Source organism: Chelonoidis abingdonii, chromosome 6, assembly GCF_003597395.2.
Source record: "Chelonoidis abingdonii isolate Lonesome George chromosome 6, CheloAbing_2.0, whole genome shotgun sequence".
NCBI lineage: Eukaryota > Metazoa > Chordata > Testudines > Testudinidae > Chelonoidis > Chelonoidis abingdonii.
In genome coordinates this window covers 72,547,116-72,567,033 of record NC_133774.1, presented here as the reverse complement: position 1 = coordinate 72,567,033, position 19,918 = coordinate 72,547,116, and the positions used below count along the sequence as shown (strand labels likewise).

The following is a 19,918-nucleotide window of genomic DNA, read 5'->3' as shown; positions in this document are numbered from 1 at the left end:
AGACAGACAAAAGGCTCAGACCCCAAAAATTCCCTCCCTGACTTTGAAAAATCCAGTTTCCTGATTGGTCCTCTGGTCAAGTGTTTGGTTCCCTTTGTTAACCCTTTACAGGTGAAAGAAACATTAACCCTTAGCTATCTATTTATGACAGCTTCTTAACCCTTTACAGCTAAAAGAGACATTAACCTTTAACCATCTGTTTATGACAAACATCAAACACAAAAAACATTTCCTCTGCTCACCTTGGGCTGTAGCTCCCAGAGGCTTTTCCCTTTGATTCTCACAGTGCTGAAAAGGGGATACGCCCAGGGCTGGCTCCAGGTACCAGCAAAGGAAGCAGGTGCCTGGGGTGGCCAGTAGAAAGGGGCGGCACTCCGTCCATTATTGGGGTGGCACGTCCAGGTCTTTGGCGGCAATTCGGCAGCAGGTCCTTCACTCCATCGCTCCCTCTTCGGTGGCACTTTGGTGGCAGCTCAATTGTTTTTTTTTTTTCCCTTCACCGCTTGGAGCGGCAAAAAGGCTGGAGCCAGCCCTGGATACACCCTTCCTTTCAATCCCCCTGCTTTGGGGCCTACTGCAGAAGCTCACCTCCCTCCTGTAGATCCCACTCAACTGACCTCTCTCAGTCCCTCTATAAGGCACACCTGAACCCCTGCTCCCTGGCCCCTTTCCCATCTAGGTCTGATAAATTGAACAGAGCAGGTGTCCGGGCCCTCAAAGGGACAAGCTGGACTGTTGTACTGCATGACAGCGTACAGCAAATCCTGAGATGTATGTATGCATCTTCAAATTATATGGGCATGTCCCTGTGCAAAGCAAGTTTCAGTTAGAAGCAAATTAGTTCATTTGTGTTACAAACCCCTGTAAAAATCCTGCCCTGATAATTTTGCAACACTGACATGCTCTCAACATTGGGCACAATGCTGCCTTAGACGTGTTCTCCCAATGTAAAGATGAGGAAGCTCCATGACTTCACACTCTCAGAATTTATTCATCATTCTTTCATGGGATAGAAGTCCAAAGACCTTTCCCACCACCAAAGAAGTGGCAAGGTCTTTGGACCTCCAAAACTGTGGCACGTGGGGAAGTAACAGGAGGCAAGGGCCATTCAAGACCCTGTAGCTTTGCACTGCCTCCTGTTCCTCAGCTAATATGGGAGCTGTGCTGCCAGCCCTCTTCCCCCATCAGCTGCTGATCCCAGTGCATGACTCAAGGGTAATCCACGTTACAAAGGAGGAACTTGCACAAGTTAACATCAACTAAGGCCTGGTCTACACTGCAGCATTAGATCGACCTAAGGCAGCTCACATAAACCTAGCTATATCAATGTATACCCTACAGCCTTGCTCCTGCCAGTATAAGTGCCATCCTACACCGACATAATAACTTCACCTCCATGAGAGGTGTAGAGCTTATATGAGTGTAGTTAGGGTGACACAGTGTTCCTGTCTGTAGACCAATATTCCCCTAAACTGGGGGATGTGACTCCTAGGGGGGTGCAGAGGAATGTTTGAGGGGGCTTTGCTGGAGCCATGAAATTGACAAGAAAGCCCCAGCTCCCCAACCAGGCTGCTGTCCGGTCTCTGCTGTAAGCCAGGCTGCTACCCAGGCGCCCACTCAGGCTGCTGCCTGGCCTTTCCATTCCCCACAGAGAGCCCTGCTGCCCCCTGAGGTTCCAGCCCCCTGCTCCCAGCCAGGCTGCTGCCCCGGCTTCCAGCTCGCTGCTCCAATCTGGGCAGCTGCCTGGGCTCTCTGCCAGGAACAGAGCAGCCACACCAGCTTCTCGGCTCCGTGCTGGGAACAGGGCAGTTGACTGGACATGGGGTGCAGATCTCCTTGCTGGGTGCCTGGCTTCTTCCGGGCTCTTGGCTTCCCACCAGGAGCATGGCAGCCGATTGGACTCTGCGTGCGGATCTCCCCATCAGGAGCCCAGCTGCTCCCCGCCCCCCACCTCCAGGCTCTTGGCTCCCCGTTCCCCGACAGGAGCACAACAGCCAGCTGGACTCTGGGCATAGATGTCCCTGCTGAGAGCCCGACTGCACCCCCTGGGCTCTTGGCTCCGTGCTCCCCATTGGTGTAGTGTAGATATGCCCTCAGTCAGCATTAACTTTTATGGGGATTGTAACAGGGCAACATCCTGTTCCTGTCGTCTGGTCTGTCTACACAGACTCTGAGACTTTCCGTTGTTAAACACTCAAGCGCAGTTCAGTTACGTTGGCTCTTCCCACCACCTTATTGATCCATACACAAAAATTATTTATAGTGTCAGTTTCTCCTCAGTTCTTTGCCAAAGAGAGGGAAGAGATCTCGCTACCCAGAGACCTTTCCAGGCTCTGCTAGCCTACCTCCCTCTCCTGTGCTGTGTTATACATTCCGTGTTAATGGACCTATTTGCTTGTTAGTCCTCCCCTAACCTATTCAAATCCATTAATTAGGTCCTATCAGGTTCACTCTGGGGGAAATTAATTGGTATTTAAATGACCCGAATGCTGGCTCAGCTGTTGGTTCCCAGGACTTTACACAGGGATGTTCTGTGGGGTTTGGGTAAGGGTGATGGCACAGAAAGAACCCGTCCATGTAGATCTAAGCTCACTTGCATGGATTCATGAAACTCTGAGCCCCATGGAGCACGCATGGAGAGCCTGCCATGACATGGGGATAAGGAGGAGCTTACAGAGGAGCCATGCTCCCCTTTTTGGGCCTGCAAATTTGTGCCCACAACTTCTGTTACAAGTGGAGGAGATTACTTTGTTTTATAATAGCATTGCATCATCCTAAAACCATTCTACATGGACATTAATTAAAGTAGTTTATTTACTATATATTTGAGTGTATGTAATTTTACTTTGTCGTTTTATGTTTAAAATAATGTAGAATGCCGGAAAATGAGTCAAAGTCTCTGTCAAGAAAATTCAGCAAGTTTGGATCTGTAGGCTATAAACATCGGTACAGGTAAATCTGTTTCACCTTAAAATCTTTACATTCAGATCATTTCCCCTCAGAAAAACTGTTAACAATAACATTCTAGTTCACAGATTAAACAATGTGAGATGCAGGGCCAGATTTTCTGGTTTAACTTAGCTGTGCTCAAAGCAGGAACTGGGAAGGAGGCAATGAGGCAACGGCCAAGGTTGCCTTTGTGGCTCCCTGATCCCTGGGCTAGATGGGGGCCAGTATAGCCCATAGCACAACATAGAGGAGCCTCAGGAATGTTCTAGATTACACCCAGCCCATGGCCTGAAGGGGCTGTTTTAACAAGTGTGGACCACCAGGGCACAGAAGGACCCTGGCTATGATCCTTATGCAAAGATCTAGCAGTAGGGATGGCGCAGAGCAACAGGGAAATCCACCAACTATGGGCGTCCCTCAGGAGGCCAGTTAAACTAGCTTTACAGCCCCTAGTGGTGCCAGAGCAGTACAAATGAGCCACAGTGGGGCTAAGGATCTGATGCTTTTTGGTTAAGCTAGGGATAGATCAAACCCATCTGGTGAATTTAAGGTTTACTTGTGTAATGGTTGGGGCACAAGATTTGGAGCCAGAAGACCTGTGCTTTAGACCCAGCTTTGCCACATATATGCTGTGTGACCTGCAGTAAGTCAGCTATGGTGTGATTTTCAGAAGTGCTGAACACATGCGGCTCCAATTAACTTCTGTGTGAGCTGCAGGTATTCACCACCTCTGGAAATCAGGCCACTTACTTTTCTCAGGCCTGGTGACATCAGTCAAGAGTGTGAAAAATTCACACCAGTTTCCAAAGTAGCTATGCTGACCAAACCCTGGTGTAGATGCAGTGCGGTTAATGGAAAATTCTTCTGTCAGCCTAGCTACCGTTGTTTGGGGAGCTATTGTTCCTACACTGGCGTAAAAGCCCCTTCTGTCAATGTAGATTATGCCTATGCTGTGTGGGGTTTTGCCAGCATAGCTGTGGCGAAGGAACTATGCCAGTATAGTCCCTGTAGTGTACCCATACCTTCAGTGTCAGTTTCCCCATTTGTCAAAAGGAGATAAAAACACTTTTTCATCTTTGTAACATGCTTAGAAACATTTGAACAGAAAGTGCAATACAAGTCTTAAGTACTATACTGTACCATACTCATGGAAAACCATGGCCAAGTTTGAATGTCACAATATGGGGTACTGTCTCCTGGGAACATAAACCTAAAATCATAAGTCAGGTAACCCTCAACATCTTAAGCACCTCCAGAACCTCAGTTAACAAACGAGGGCCAAAATCTTAGTAGAGAAGGATCTGGCTCCACAGGGGCTTCCAGTCTACTCCTTATTGGAGTGATCTTATGTATGACTTTGGAGTGAAAGCGCCTCACAATGAGAAATACTTGATTCTGTGCCAGAGTAGAGAGGACCCAGACTGTCCACTGCCTGGAACAATTCTGCTGATCGGGATGTGGCAGACGTTTTGTTGTAGGAGAAGAAACTTTGCCTCCACACACCTATGGCATGAGATTTAACATTTTTTTGTTGCAGTTGGCCACACTTAAGTATTTCTGCCTCTGGTGCTCTAATCTCCTACCTTTCCCCTTCATCTGTCATGGGCTGTCTGTATACAGCACCAAGGTACCTGGTGATGATAATGAATTCACCTTTTGGAATGGATCGTTGTCGACTGCAAAAATGTTTTTTAAACATTCCAGATAAAGTCTTAGCTTATCATCAGAAGGGAAAAAGGAATCCTTACTTGTGCTGTGTTGATCTACAAGGGTTCTCCCCAGATGTGGGTTAGTGTTTTAATAATTTGCAATTTTAAAAAAGATTGGGACTATCCCATTAAAGTTCAGCTATTGCGCATTTGAAGCATATTGATTATCAGTATGATAGTGAATATTATTTAATTGTTTGGTATTTGAAATTCAGTAACTGTTGCTTCATTAAAGGCATATTGGCAACTGTAATTAACATCATCGTCATGTGCTTAAAGCATCAGCTGTTTGCTTACACTGTAGATCTGTGTACCCCACCTTTTCTATTATTTGATTTTTTGGGGGAGTTGGTTGTATCATTGAGGGGCAACAATAAAACTGCACTTCTGCATATATAATGTAAGCTCAAGACAGACGCTATAATTCCATGCCTGAGGAGAGGGGGGTCATAACCTTTTCTTGTTAGCCTCTGGGGTATTTGTTTGTTTGGACTCTGATAGTTTGTAAGCAACTCCCCATTATCAGATTAGTTGTTTAGATTACGTGCTGCCCAAAGGGATTAATGAAGGCTGCTGTTGGAGGGTTACAAAGGTTAACGTGGTTGCAGAGCTATAACATTTGTTAATGTTTTCTGGCTAGCCTGCAGAATAAAATAATTTGAAACTTAAAACCAGTAATACTTTGTTCCACTCTGATGTTTTTTTCCCCTTAAATATATTTTCTGATGTTTAAAGAAATTTAAAAAAAAAGTGTTCATCCAAATGGACGTTCACATAACTCAAATACAGGGCCAGCTCCAGGCCCCAGCGTGTGCTTGGGGTGGCATGCCGTGGGGGAGCTCTGCCGGTTGCCCAGAGGGCGGCAGGTGGCTCCGGTGGACCTCCTGCAGGTGTCCCTGCGGAGGGTCTGCTGATCCTGCAGCTCTGGTGGACCTCCCGCAGGCGTGCCTGTGGATGCTCTACCGGAGCCACGGGACCAGCGGACCCTCTGCAGGCACACCTGCGGGAGGTCCACCGGAGCTGCGGGACCGACGAGCGGCAGAGCGCCCCCCGCGGCGTGCCGCCATGCTTGGGGCGGCGAAATGGCTAGAGTCAGCCCTGCTCAAATACTAATTACAATGTTTAACACACAGTATAATTGCTCTTCACTCATTAGAAATGCGCCTGAATGTTTTTAAATCATTGCACTGCAGATGTGGCAACTGGGAATTACTACTAGAAGTGATCTTTCCAAAAACCTTAATTTAAAATAAATGTGAGAGAGATCTATAAAAAAAAATTAAATGTCTCTGCATTTTATTTTTGTTGAAACTGAAATACCATTAGATAGGTTTAGTGTTATTAGTAAAATAATGTTAGTGTTTAATTGATCTTATTGTATGACAGCAGAAAATAAATAAAATTTATAGTGCTGTCTGGTTAGTATATCTTAATATAATATATAATATATCTTATCACAGATGTTTTGTTTAAACCTGCTTTTGTCATTTATGGTTAATATCACTTTAAGGTTAAATCCAGATATAGAATATATTTTTAGTCTTATCGTCTGCTTTTGTTTTATTTTGTTTTTTACAGGGAAAGAGGAAACGTAACTTAATTTTATTGAAAACAGTTCAGTAACATAGGTCCAAATAGGAGCCACAGTTTTTTGTGATACGGAGATTTACCTTATTTGTTCATTTTGTGTTAAGAAGCTTGTCTCTAGTATAGATTTTAATTTTTTTGTCAGTTTAAATCTGAAAATGTTTAATATCTTTCCCAATTATTGTAAACTCAGGAATGCTTAGGTTTTAATTAATTATTTTTGTTTTTTTCCTAATGTCTAAAAGAAAATTTGAGAGCTGCACTGGGTACACCACACAATATGCTTTAACAAGGGCACATATACACAACCTATGCCTAATTCACATTCACACTAGGGCAGCTTTACACTGTGCAGTCATGGGTGACAGAGCTTTAACATGGACGTAAATATAATCAGGTCTTATCATTTTTTTGTGTTAATGGCTTGTTGCAGTCTGGTACTGCACCAAGTTCGGTGCCGCTTTATCATTCCTATTTTGATTATGTGAAATATTAGGGCAGCCATTTGTCACCTCAAACAGAGCAATGCTAAAGGGATATTTTAGTAAGACAAATGACTGTAAAAATTAATTCAGGTAATAAAATTAGAGCAATCAAATTACTTAAGAAAATTGCATGCTCAAAGGTTATCGTGAGGCCACAAAAAAGGCCAAGCTGTGTTGGCTACTGTCTTAATTCTCAATAAAGTAGCATTTTGTTTGGATTCTGGAACTGTTTCTGGAACTCAGTTGAAAAATACCAAATGCAGAAGAGATTGGCGTGATGTGTTGGCAGTTCTGCCAAAATTTGATTTGAAACAAAATCACAATGAATGGCATTGTAGTTAATACCACACAGCCTGCTGTGTGAGCAGGAATATTAGAACCTGAAACAAGGTTCCATGAGTAACAGGTTGATAACTAATTCACTGTGCTGTCCCAACCCAGCATAATTTCTCTAAATAAAAATGTTAAATTGCTTTAAGGTTCACTTCTCAATTTTCTATTTATCCATCATATTGATTTTGTTGCATTTTCAAGTGCCAGGACAGCTTTGCAGATGAGCAGAGAACTTTCAGTCCAGCTTCCTCGGCCTGACCAATATGTTGAAAGAAGTCGTAGTAAGACTTATCCAAAAAGAAATGCACAAACGCAACAGACTGGTAAGCTCTATTTGAATACTTCTGTTTATTTTGTCTAAGGAGAAGCCTTTTCTTTGGCCAAAGATGAGTCACTCTGTTTTCCGGAAGTCAAGCTGAAATTACTGCATTATCCTGAAGTTTCTCTTTAAAATGTGTTTTCTGTTTTTATTTTAGACTGACATAAACATACTCATGTTAACCAGAGCTAAGAATTCCAACTTTATGAATAAAAGTGATAAAGGAGTGTGGATTAGTGATAGAAGTACATTTTTGTAGACTCAAATGTACAGTACAGTACAGTAGCCTGAAAACATGTAATCAAAAGGCATTTATTTTCTTTGTGATGTTTATAGCACTCTGCAGTTCAGACTATGGGGGCATGAATTACAGCTCACCCTAGCATGCTGTACTGTAGCTCCCCTGTGTGGATGCTGCAGGTGCAAACAAAAAGGTATCTAGTTCTCATTAACTTAAGTTCTGTTGGGCTAATAAGGACTTCATTAGCCCAAACTTTTGTTCGTGCTTGTAGTGTCCACACAGGGGAGTTACAGTGCAGCATGCTAGTGTACGCTGCAGTTCATATCCCTGTAGTCCAAAATGTGCGGCCAAGTAGATAAGCCCAAAGACTCTGTGAACAAGGTCTTGTGTCCTAAGTAGAACATTAGACTTACATAATGCCTCTGGGATCCCAGAATTATGCATCACTGCTTCACCCAGGGATTCTTCCCTTCACTATTTCTCTCCAGTGCAGTCCAACATAACTTGTGGCATTTATTTTGATGTTAGATTGAGTTTAAGTTTCCACCCTCCTTTGGATTTTTAGCATGCTTTAGATATGTGTGTTGAAAACTCATAACTGCATTGTCAAAATGTCAGGGGGGAACTGGCAGATCTGGCATCTAGGTGGGGACATTTAGGACTAAGCAGTGACTGCAGGAATGGGCCCCAACATAATAAATAGCTTCTGAATTTTTGTAATAGAAACAATAGGTTTTAAGATTTTAGGCTTCAGTCCATATGAGTCCTTATGCATGTACTTAACTTTCAATGCATGAGTAGTTCCATTGATTTTAATAGGATTACCCGTGTGCATAAAATTAAACATGTGCACAAGTGTTTGCAGGATTGAGGATTGAGTCCATAATACTTGAAAATTTAGCCAAATTTTCTTCTTATCACAAAGTAATTGAAATATTAGAGGCATTCAAGAGCCCCAGTTCTTTAAACCTAGCCTATACTGATACTAATGTGGTAAAATTTTAGATTTCTTACTTTTTAATCTAAATGTTGTCTTTAATATTTTCATGTTTTCTCCATTACATTTTCTGATATTTGTACATTCACATTTCACAAGATTTTTATAGAAAAAATAGGAAACACTAAAATAAGAAACTTTCTCAGAAAAAATATTAAAGAGAACAAAAAACAAAACAAAACCTCCAAAACAAACAAAAAACCAGAATCCCAACAACCCTGAAATCCAAGTTTGGTCGTGGAATAAATGCCAGTGAGTCATTATCTTAATTTATTCCTGTATCATTTGCATTTATAGAATAGTAATGTTTTATGAGGATATTATTTTATCATCTATTCCATCTTACTAGCTACCTAAATAGTTATCTAGTGGTTAGAGCATGGATTGGGAGCTAGGAAACTGGGGTCAAATCCTAGCTCCGCCACCAGGCTCTGTGGTCTTGGGCAAATCAATCAATCAATCAGTCGCTCTGCCTCAAGTGCCCCAATGTCAGAATTGAGATAGTAATGATTACTACTGTACTTGCCTCACGTGGGGGGTTGTATTAATTAGTTAATGTCTAAATGCTTAAAATATATAGAGTGGGATTTTTAAAAGCACTCAGCATTGGTTTTACTTTGCTCCCACGGACATCTGTGGTAGATTTGGGAGCTGAATCAGGCCAATACGGAGAGCTTTTAAAAATCCTACCAATATAGTGCCATGTAAATGATGATCATTATTGTAATGTATTTATTTCCTAATCTGTTTATATAGCTATTCGTATCATGGGGCAGATGTTCCCCTCCTGTGTTAAACAAGAGTTAGAGGGGAAAACTGCAGTGGAAACCCTGAAAGATTTTCTTCATAGGCTTTTCTCAATATCATTTCCTTATAATGAAGGAGCTTACAGTCTCCTGGAATGGAATGCAAAAGGCAGTTACCTGGATCCAGGAATGTTCTGTGCTGGTTACAGGTCTCACCTGTCTGATGATCAAGCAAAAGTTAGTACTTCCCCCTCTGTGCCTGTTCGTTGCAGCCCTCAGGAAGGGGTAGAACTAATTTACCGTTCTCAGAAAATGTATACAATATGTGATTGTCTGAGCTATGCGTATGAAGAGAGGCACTCCCTTTGCATACAGGCTACTTCACAGTTCTTCTTTATGCTGCAGAGGTGTGTAGGTGCATAAACATGTAAGAGACTAGCTTCCTCTTGAAACTAAGTCAATGCCTACACTACGAGCGAGGAGTGTGGCTCCCCACCTCGCGCATGTACTTGCACTAGCTCTCATTGAGCTAGCATGACTGTAAGTAGCAGTGTAGCCATGGTAGCACTGGTTGTGGCAGCAGAGGCATGTGCCAAGTACAAACCAGTGGGTATGTACTTGGCACGACTCAGATATGTCTCTGTTGCCACTATGAGTGCTACCATGGGTACACGGCTATTTATACTCATGCTAGCTTGATGAGAGCTCGCGTGAGTATGTGTACATGAGCAGGACAATTGCATTCCTAGCTCATGGTATAGACATAGCCTGATTTTTGCTTTTTGAAAATGGCAATAGAACTCTGATGGACTTTGAAAGACAAGGTGAACCAATAAAAAATATTACCTCATCCACCTTGTCCAGTAAAATATATTACCTCAGCCATCTTGTCTCTCTCATATTCTAGGACCAACATGGCTACATAACACGGCATATAACATTTGGCATAGACATCCATTCAGCTGCACTATTCAGTATTTCTGCTGATAGTCTGAAATGGGTTTCATTTCCTGCCTCGTCTCTCTCCTCTAATTTTGCAGAAAAGTGCATGGCTACTCAGTGATCACAGTGAGTGATCCCATCAGCTGTAACATAAATCTCCAGTATCTGCTCAATATGAGCACTTGAGTGTCTTGTATTCATTACTACTCTTTATTGTTTCAGTGGCAAATGATCTGCGCTCATTGATAGTTGCTGTCATTTTTCTGTGGTTATGAGGAAACCTATTCTATGTTTTTGTTTGCCTGTAGTGATGTGCAAAATTCCACAAGAAGTGCATATCTGTGTTGTTTTGTTGACTTACAAAATTTTGTAGCTCACAAATTTAAATTAAAAAAGCTTTTCACCCATGTCCACTTATATATGCATATGTCCATAGCCTCTTTCCCATTCATCGATGTGTAGATTATTTTATTTTTAATATAACTTGTGTACTCAGTAAAGCATTTATCACCAAATGAGTCCCAGAAGTGCAGCCGCTTTCTGTTGATGGGTGTGCCTTACTTCTAAATGATTGTCCATAAAAACAAATAAGTGTTGCATATGTCACTTAACCTCTTGGGAAAGGTGAGAGAGACAGAATGTTCTCCATGGAGAGCAAGAAGCATTACAAAAGAAAGACATGCATGTTTCTCTGACAAGCTGTTTTGACACTTGTAACATCCTTGCATATAAATGAGCATCTGTTCGAAACCTCATTTTTTATTTTGCATATGGGCATGTACATTGATAAACAAGGTTAGCCCGCTTTCTATGTTTAAAAAGATTTTCAGAGGTTAAGGGCTGATTAATGTTTCTCTCTTCATGCTGGAATATAATTGGATACCTCATGTGACAGGCTCTGCTACATCTCATTGGTATAAAACCTACGTTTTTCACATAGACTCTTTCTTGAATGTAATCATGTTGAGTCCAATTAACCCAGTAAATCAATTCTGCCTCACTTGATTCATATTATGCATCATTTGATAAAAACATAAGCTCATAGCAGATTTTAAATCCTACAGAATAATTCTGATTTAGGATATGAGCTTGGTAGGATGAAGTAGTGTTATGAGTTATTTAAAGCTTCCCATGCTTAAAGTATCTGGGAGAGTAATATGACATAGCTTAGTAAAATAAATACAATTTTTTAGGATAGTTAGAATTGTACCAGTTGTTGTCATGATAACTAACCATTCATAGTATTATATTTTCTGGTGTGGCGTAATAGAATTAAACATGCATTGCTCAGCATTTTACACTGATTTATTTGACTTGATTTTGCCTGTCTCCTCATCTGAATTTTACATTCTTTAAAGTGTTTTGTGCCAAGCACTATTTTGTGCCAAGGACTGCTGGGGATGGTTTAACTTTTGCTTTATTTTTTTTAATAAAAGAAAACAGAATGATATTTACCAAAAAGATCTCCATTTCTTGCACATAGTTCATACTCAGTACAAGAAGATACCGCCTGTAATTTCCCTCTTTCTCCCTCCTGGCTCAATAGTTCACCTGCTTTTTAACACTATAAAAATCTATTTAAATTAATTAAAAAAAAGCAACCCTTTCCTTTCTTCAGCCAGCTAAATTAGGTCAATTTAGGGCTAGATTTTTCCCTGGTGCTTGTATCCCCTTGGCACAGTCTGAGCTCCTGTGGTACGGGAGTATTAGGGGGAGTGAGGATGGAGAGCCAGGGCTAGTGATGGTGCACTGTGCACGCTCCCCCATACACCTGGGGAGTTCTGGATGGTACTGTGTTTTCTGAGCCACAATCTATCCTGGAGTTCTCCTTGGGAGGAGTTTGCTCCACATTCCCTCCAATTTGGGACTGTGTGTAAATCACACAATGTAGCCCTTAAAATCCCTACTCCCTCCCTTATCTCATAAAAATAATGTTTTCTGCCACCTGTAGTGGCCCTGTGCTGATTGTCATGGCTGATTATATAAAAACATTGAATTTATCATGTATTGTCCATCTCCCATTGTTCTCACCACTGTAGTGATAGGGTTAGCTAGCCCGTGTAAATGCTGAGTGGCTTACAGTACTTCCTTGTTACACTGGCCCATTATCACATGGGCCTAAACTCATTAACATGGCAGCCAGTGACTGAACCCTGTATTAAGAGTGGGAGCAGATGCTGAGAGGATAATGATGGAAACATTTAATTTTTATGTGTGCTTGTTAAATATATTTTGGGCTTAAAATGGAGATCTGGGGGAGGGAGTGTACATAGTGAAGAGAGGGGAACTTTAGGTTTATTCCTAAAAATATTCATTAAAAATGATCTGGTTCTCTTGATGGGATAGGCAGTTTGGTTTTGCCCTGGCAGATTATCTTTCCGGGAACAAGATTATAGTTATACAAAAACATCCCTGTTATTATCCCTTATTTAAAACGTTACATATGTCAGCCATTCAGGTATTAGAGAAAAATCAGACAAGGAAGCTTTAATCTCTATGTATTTGATATGTATCTGTTCCATTAAAGTGAATGGCAGGAGGCTTTTTAATTATCTGTTTTACTGCAACAGATAAAAAGCTAGTAGCCAAGACACATTAGAAGATTTGGGTGCTCTAAACGTATGCTAGATACTTGTAATCTATGAACTATGAGCTAAGTATAAAACCTTATTTAGATCTTTCGTTACACTGAGATGAAACCTATGCATCTTCATTGTCTCCATTGGAGTTACTGTGATTTCACCAGTATAAATGAGGGCGGAATCAAGGATTTAGTGTTAATTTTCTTTATAATATTTTTTTCTATAAAATTTAAGTCAAGGGTTTTTTAGAGAAATAAATGGGCCATGTTTGATCACAGTAGTTAATGTTTACCGCCAACCAGTAGCTAACCATAGTTTACCGCTATGTTTGTTCATTTACTACATAGACTGACTATTAGAATTTTTTCTACTTTGGAATTTGGAGCCATAACACTGCAGTAAAATTCCGAAGAGTGTAACATAAACATTAATCGCTGTATTTTAATTTAAAAAAGAGAGAGAAAACACATTTTTTCTTTATCCTGAGAATCTGCAAAGCTGGTTTTCTCCTTGCTAAACACTCATACAAAATTAATTGGCACTCCAGGCTGTTAGCACCAAACTGGCAAGGTTAATTTTCTAATTTGGTGTTAGGTTTGGAGAGTTTCTTTCATAGGCTCAAGTCTGCGGTATGAATGACTGACTGTGCTGTGCTCTTATTCACTTTCTGGTTTAATTTAGTTGGGAAAGGGTTACAGTTAAATGTTGCTCTGATTATAAATCAAAAATGCCACCAGTGGAGCAGTGTTCAGGATCCCCGTTGTTCTGTAGCATTCTGTTGTGATCAGAATGGCATTTTGTGCAGCTTTCAAAATGCTGGAGACTAGGTGCGTTTGTCTGATGAAAAGGTTATTTATCCCTTTTGTTAAGAGTTCCTTACGGGTGTTCTTCCTGGGACAATGTTTATGTGACCCCATCGCCTGCTACCCAAAGATTCTGATCTACTCAATAATTAAAATGCATAATTTACAGTAAGTTGTTATTATTGCCTTAGGACCTGATTCACTAGTGCCTTGCACAGATGTTTACACCTGTGCAAAGTAGTGGGTGTAAAATGCTGCCATTCTGATTTAGGAGCAGCCTAGGTTAGGTGCAGTCTGGAAGATTAAGCCATTAATATTTATATTGCTGTACCATACATTGTCTTATCAGGATCAGGGCCTAGATCTACTAGACACTGTGCAAACACGTACGCAGGCCCAGTCCCTCACCCGAGAAGACGGTGTATTATCATGGGATACTGCAGGGCACATCTCATTTCTCGTATGCAGCATTGTCAACCCCAAACATTCAAAATCATTAGTCAGGCGCCAGCAAATCATGGCATTGTCTTAAAAATAAGGAATTTTTACATAGATAATAGGTGTTGTGTTTTTTATATTAGACTTTTGATTTTTGAGCCTGTAGGATACACTCAGGTCAGATTTTCAAGCTTTTCGCTTCAGGTATGGGGATGTGATGGAGTCTGCTTATCCCGCACTAGCCCTGACAGGGTTAAGCCCATGTTATTGACAGTGGAAGTCCCGCCTCCTGGCAAGACTGGGCATGCTCCGAGTGCTCTAGTAGTATAAAGGCAGGGATCCCAGCTCATTCTGGGCTGGAAGCTGTAGGGGAAGGACCTGCCTGGGAAACTCCTGCAGAGGGCCCCTGACTGCACTGGGAATCGAAGCCGTTCACGGCCTGCCTGACCCTGGCAACTGGAGGATCCCTTGGAGACGACTGGCCCTGCCGAACACAGAGGACCCGACATCTCATGGGAAACCCCAACACAGACTCTGGTAGACTCTGGGAGTTACACAATTCAGTGCTGATAAATATCTTCGTGCAGTGGGGAATGCCCTCTTGTGACCTGGAATACAGTGTCTAATTCTGGGTGCCACACTTCAGGAAAGATGTGAATAAACTGGGGAAAGTCCACAGGAGAGCAACAAAAATGATAAAAGGTATGGAAAACCTGACCTATGAGGAAAGGTTAAAAATATCTGAGCATGTTTAGTCTTGAGAAAAGACTGGGGTGGGACCTGATAACAGTCTTCAAATATGCTAAGGTGTTACAAAAAAGATGGTGATCAATTGTTCTCCACATCCACTGAAGGTAGGACAAGTAGTACTGGGCTTAATGTGCAGCAAGGGAAATTTAGGTTAGATATTAGGAAGAACTTTCTGCGTATAAGGATAGTTCTTCTTCGAGTGATTGCTCATATCCATTCCAGTTAGGTGTGTGCGCGCCGCGTGCACGTTCGTCGGAAGATTTTTTTACCCTAGCAACACTCTGCGGGTTGGCTGGGCTCCCTCTGGAGTGGCGCCGCTATGGCACCAGATATATACCCCAGCCGACCCGGCCACCCTTCAGTTCCTTCTTACCGCCCGTGTCAGTCGTTGGAATAGTGGAGTGGGGCTTAGCTGAACTCCACCTCCCTAGCTACTCGTAGTTTCTCGTTGTTACTGTGTACATAGTTGTTGTTCTTGTAGATATTTAGAATTAGTTGTAAGTTCTTAGTATAGTTAGTTTAGTACTAATTAGCGGGGCTCAGGGTGTAGCCCCTTCCCCGCACCCGGTGCCGGTGATCATGCCCAGCTCACCGGGCTTCAAACCGTGCTCGGCCTGTCACAGGCCGATGCCAACAGGAGACCCAAAGGACTCCTGTTTGAAGTGCCTCGGGGAATCGCACTTAACAGCTAAGTGCTCTATTTGCAAGGCTTTCAAGCCGCGAACTAAAAAGGAGTGGGACATCAGACTGAAACAGCTCCTCATGAAGGAGGCCCTGACACCACCACCTTCGGGACCGAGCGCTGGTCAGTCGGTGAGCAGAAGCGCCCCTACGACACCGGATCGCACCGGTACACCTAAAGACACTCGGCACCGGCTGTCACCAGCACCGAAGTCGGCTCCACGTCGCTCCCTCTCCCCGAGGTCGAAGAAGGCCAAGACTCCTGCTGCTTTGGCACCGCCCACGCCGCAGCCGGAGAGTGCGCCCAGATTGGACCGCCCGGCGCCAATACCCGCCTCGGCACTGATTAAATCAGCACCGTTGATTCCGGTCCCACAAGGGCCGTCGAGTCCGGCGCCTGAAAGCTCCCCGGCGCGTACCGCAGTAGAGCTCCCCATGCCATCCACGCCAGAGGCGTTTTCGGCGGCGAGAGACTTAATCACCTTAACGGACTTGGCACTGCCTCTACCCCCAGCGCCGCCGGTGCGGGTAATCCAATCTCTGGGCAAGCCGACCCTGACTAGACCACTGTCTGTCGGCACAGCGGACCGGCACTGCTCAAGATCGCGGTCCCACAGACGCTCCGGGTCGAGACGACGCTCCCGCTCTTGACACCGCTCTCAGTCCCGGCACCGTTCTCCTACATGGCACCGGTCAGACTCGTGGCACCGGTCGGACTCCCGCTCTCCACCTCACTATCCGCGGCACCGCTCCAGTTCTCGGCACCAATCCAGGCACTGTACCTCTCGGAGCTGTTCACGCCGCGGGGACTCGAGATCTCAGTCGACCTCCCGGCACCATCTGGTCGCAGGTTCCGGTCTCAATCCCGGTACCATTATGAATACCGGCACCGGTCCCCGTTAAAGAGGGGAGCGAGGTCCATCGGAACCTCAGCCCAAGGTTTCTCTGCTCCTCCATGGCCATCCAGGCAGATGTCGGTATCCTCTCACGCAGACAGTTATTACAACCAGGACCGAGATACGGAGGTGCCTACGGGGTCTTCCAGGAGGTCCGGTCTCAGGATCCGGGACCTCACCAGTGGTCCTTTTGGACACCCTGGGTGTACCATCAGGCCCAAGGTGCTCCATTGGTCCAGACCCGCTTTGCTTCCTCAGAGCGTCGAGCTCCAGAGGCCACCATTAGCCGTCCCCCTCCAGCTGGGACAGAGGAGCAGATGATCCATCCACCAGGTTCCCCGGTACCACTGGAGCAGGAACCGACCCATGAGCAAGAGGCCATTCAGGACCCCCTCATCCCTGGCGTTACAGCCTCTTCCTCTCCAGATGAGGCGGTGGCAGGGACCTCATCATCAGGGCCCCCGCCGATAGACCTCAGAACCCATCAAGACCTCCTTAGGAGGGTAGCACTCAACATCAGTCTTCCAGTAGAGGAAGTCCCAGAGGTCGAGGACCCAGTTGTGAGCATTCTGTCAGCGGATGCCCCCACTAGGGTGGCTTTGCCTTTCATCAAGACCATCCAGGCCACTACTAACACCTTATGGCAGTCCCCAGCCTCCATCCCCCCTACGGCAAAGGGAGTCGAGAGAAATACATGGTACCCTCCCGGGGGTACGAATACCTATATGTCCATCCTCCTCCCTCCTCATTAGTTGTCCAATCAGTCAACGAAAGGGAACGCCACGGCCAACAGGCGCCAGCCCCCAAATCAAAGGAGGCTAGGCGGATGGACCTACTGGGCCGCAAGGTATATTCGGCAGGCGCCCTTCAGCTCCAGGTGGCCAACCAGCAGGCTCTCCTGAGCCGTTATAATTACAACACCTGGGCGGAGGTGGGTAGATTCACAGAACTACTACCCCCGGACTCTCGCCAGGAATTTGCCGCATTCCTTGAAGAAGGGAAGAAGGTGGCTAGAACCTCCCTCCAGGCTTCTCTTGATGCGGCTGACTTGGCAGCCAGAACTCTGGCCTCAGGTATCACCATGAGGTGTATCTCATGGCTACAGGTCTCCAACCTGCTACCCAAGCTCCAGTACACCATCCAGGACTTACCCTTTGATGGCAAGGGTCTGTTCTCTGAAAAGACTGACCCCAGGTTGCAGAGTTTAAAGGACAACAGGGTCATCATGCGCTCATTGGGCATGCATATGCCTGTGACCCAACGCAGACCCTTCCGGCCTCAACCCCACTGGCCGTACTTTGTGCCCTGGCACAGACAAGACTTCAACAGAAGGCGCATGCGGGGTGGCCGTAGACGCCAGTCCAGGCCCCAAGGGGGTCAAAATCACGGCCCCCCAAAAGCACCTCCGGGGCCTACGTCTACCTTTTGAAGGTACGCACGAGGAATGCGTACCAGTTTCAGGACAGGATCCTTCTCCTCCCTTCTCCAACCGCCTCTCCTACTTCCTCCCGGTGTGGTCCCAGTTGACCTCAGACATCTGGGTCCTACGCACGGCGAAACAAAGATACCACCTCCAATTTGTTTCAACCCCGCCTTCCCAGCCCCCAATCCAGTCCCTCTTCAGGGACCCCTCTCACGAGCAAGTCCTCTTACAAGAGGTGCAGTCTCTCCTCGCTGCAGACGAGGAGGTACCACCAGACGAGAAGGGAAAAGGGTTTTACTCCCGCTACTTTCTGATCCCCAAGTCCAAGGGAGGCCTCAGGCCTATCCTAGACCTGCAAGGCCTCAACAAGTTTATGGTCAAGTTGAAGTTCCGCATGGTCTCCCTGTGGACTATTATCCCATCCTTGGATCCTGGAGACTGGTATGCCACCCTCGACATGAAGGACGCATACTTCCACATCGCCATCTTCCCTCCACACAGGAGGTATCTTTGCTTTGTAGCCAATCACCAGCACTTCCAATTCACGGTCCTCCCCTTTGGCCTCTCCACGGCCCCAAGAGTGTTTACGAAGTGTATGGCTGTTGTCGCCACCGACCTCCACCAGCAGCAGATACATGTATTCCCGTATCTGGACGACTGGCTCATCAAAGGAACCTCCCGGACTCAGGTCAAACAGCACGTGGACATAATCACGGACCTATTCTCCCGGTTGGGGCTGCTCCTCAATGCGGAAAGTCCACACTGGTTCCACACAAAGGCTGGACTTCAGAGGGGAACCCTGGACTCCCACTCGAGCAGGGCCTACCTACCTCAGCCACGTTTCCAGATGATCACGGCGATCATTCGAGGTCTGCAGAACTCCCCGACCACCTCGGCTCGCACGTGTCTCGGCCTACTAGGCCATATGGCCGCCTGTACTTATGTGACCAAATATGCCAGGCTCCGCCTCCGGCCCTTCAAACGTGGCTCACTTCAGTCTACCGTCTGGGCTGGGACCCAATAGACATTCTGGTGACCGTTCCCCCGAGCACCTTACGCTCCCTCGACTGGTGGCTAACTCCCTCCCTGGTGTGTGCAGGGCTACCGTTCCATCCACCACAGCCCTCGCTGTCCCTGGCGACAAATGCGTCATCTCTTCGTGGGGGGCTCACATGAGGAATGCGTCCGTGATCAATCCTGGTGAAAGACCCTGGAAGGAGCAGAACGCTTGGCATTTCCTGTTCGTGCGAGAGGCGAACAGATCTATGAGGGGAAAACCCCACCTCTGGAGATGGAATGAATAATATCTGGTCTTATCAACCATTCGTGACAGAGGAAGGATCTGCTCGGCTGATCCGCCAGAGTGTTCCGAACCCCTGGGAGAAAGGACGCTACCAGGTCTATTGAGTGGGCTATGCAGAAGTCCCAGAGTCGAATGGTCTCTTGACGCAGGGGAGAAGAGCGAGTCCCTTCCTTTTGTTGATATAATACTGGCCATTGTGGTGTCTGTAAACACTGAGACACAATGGCTGTGAAGATGTTGCTGGAACGCCTGGCACGCGAGCCGGACTGCTGTCAGCTCTCGGACGTTTATGTGGAGCGTCAAGTTGGCCTTCCATACCAACCAGGACATCTTCCTCCCGGTCTTCTTTCCGAAGCCTCACTTTCTCGACGGGGCAGCAGTTACACTCCTTAGATGTCGCTAGGGCGCTCGCTTTTTTATTCAAGTGGACAAAGCCCTTCCGGAACTCTCCCAGCTGTTCGTGGCAGTCACTGAACGGATGAAAGGTCTACCAGTCTCCTCCCAGAGGATCTCCTCTTGGGTAACGGCGTGCATACACACATGCGATGACCTGGCTCATGTCCCTTCGGGCCATCTCACTGCGCATTCTACCAGAGCTCAGGCTTCATCAGCTGCCTTCCTGGCCCCAGTGCCTATCCAGGAGATATTGTCGCACAGCGACCTGGTCGTCGGTCCACACCTTTGCTTCGCACTATGCTCTGATCCAACAGTCTAGAGATGATGCAGCCTTTGGC

At 45.4% G+C, this 19,918-nt stretch overlaps 1 protein-coding gene across 3 annotated transcripts in view; it reads left to right on the top strand.

Annotated features, from left to right (window-relative positions):
* The window catches only part of EPB41L4A (erythrocyte membrane protein band 4.1 like 4A), a 217,753-nt gene that overhangs the window by 142,928 nt on the left and 54,907 nt on the right, over positions 1-19,918 (top strand). For all 3 annotated transcript variants that reach the window (XR_012656120.1, XM_032768250.2, XM_032768247.2), the window contains exons 12-13: positions 2,875-2,952; positions 7,265-7,386. Coding sequence is in view for 2 of the 3 variants with exons in the window: in XM_032768250.2 (XP_032624141.1) it covers positions 2,875-2,952; positions 7,265-7,386 (200 nt within the window). In the remaining variant the exon portion in view is untranslated. The remainder of the gene's footprint in view (positions 1-2,874; positions 2,953-7,264; positions 7,387-19,918) is intronic.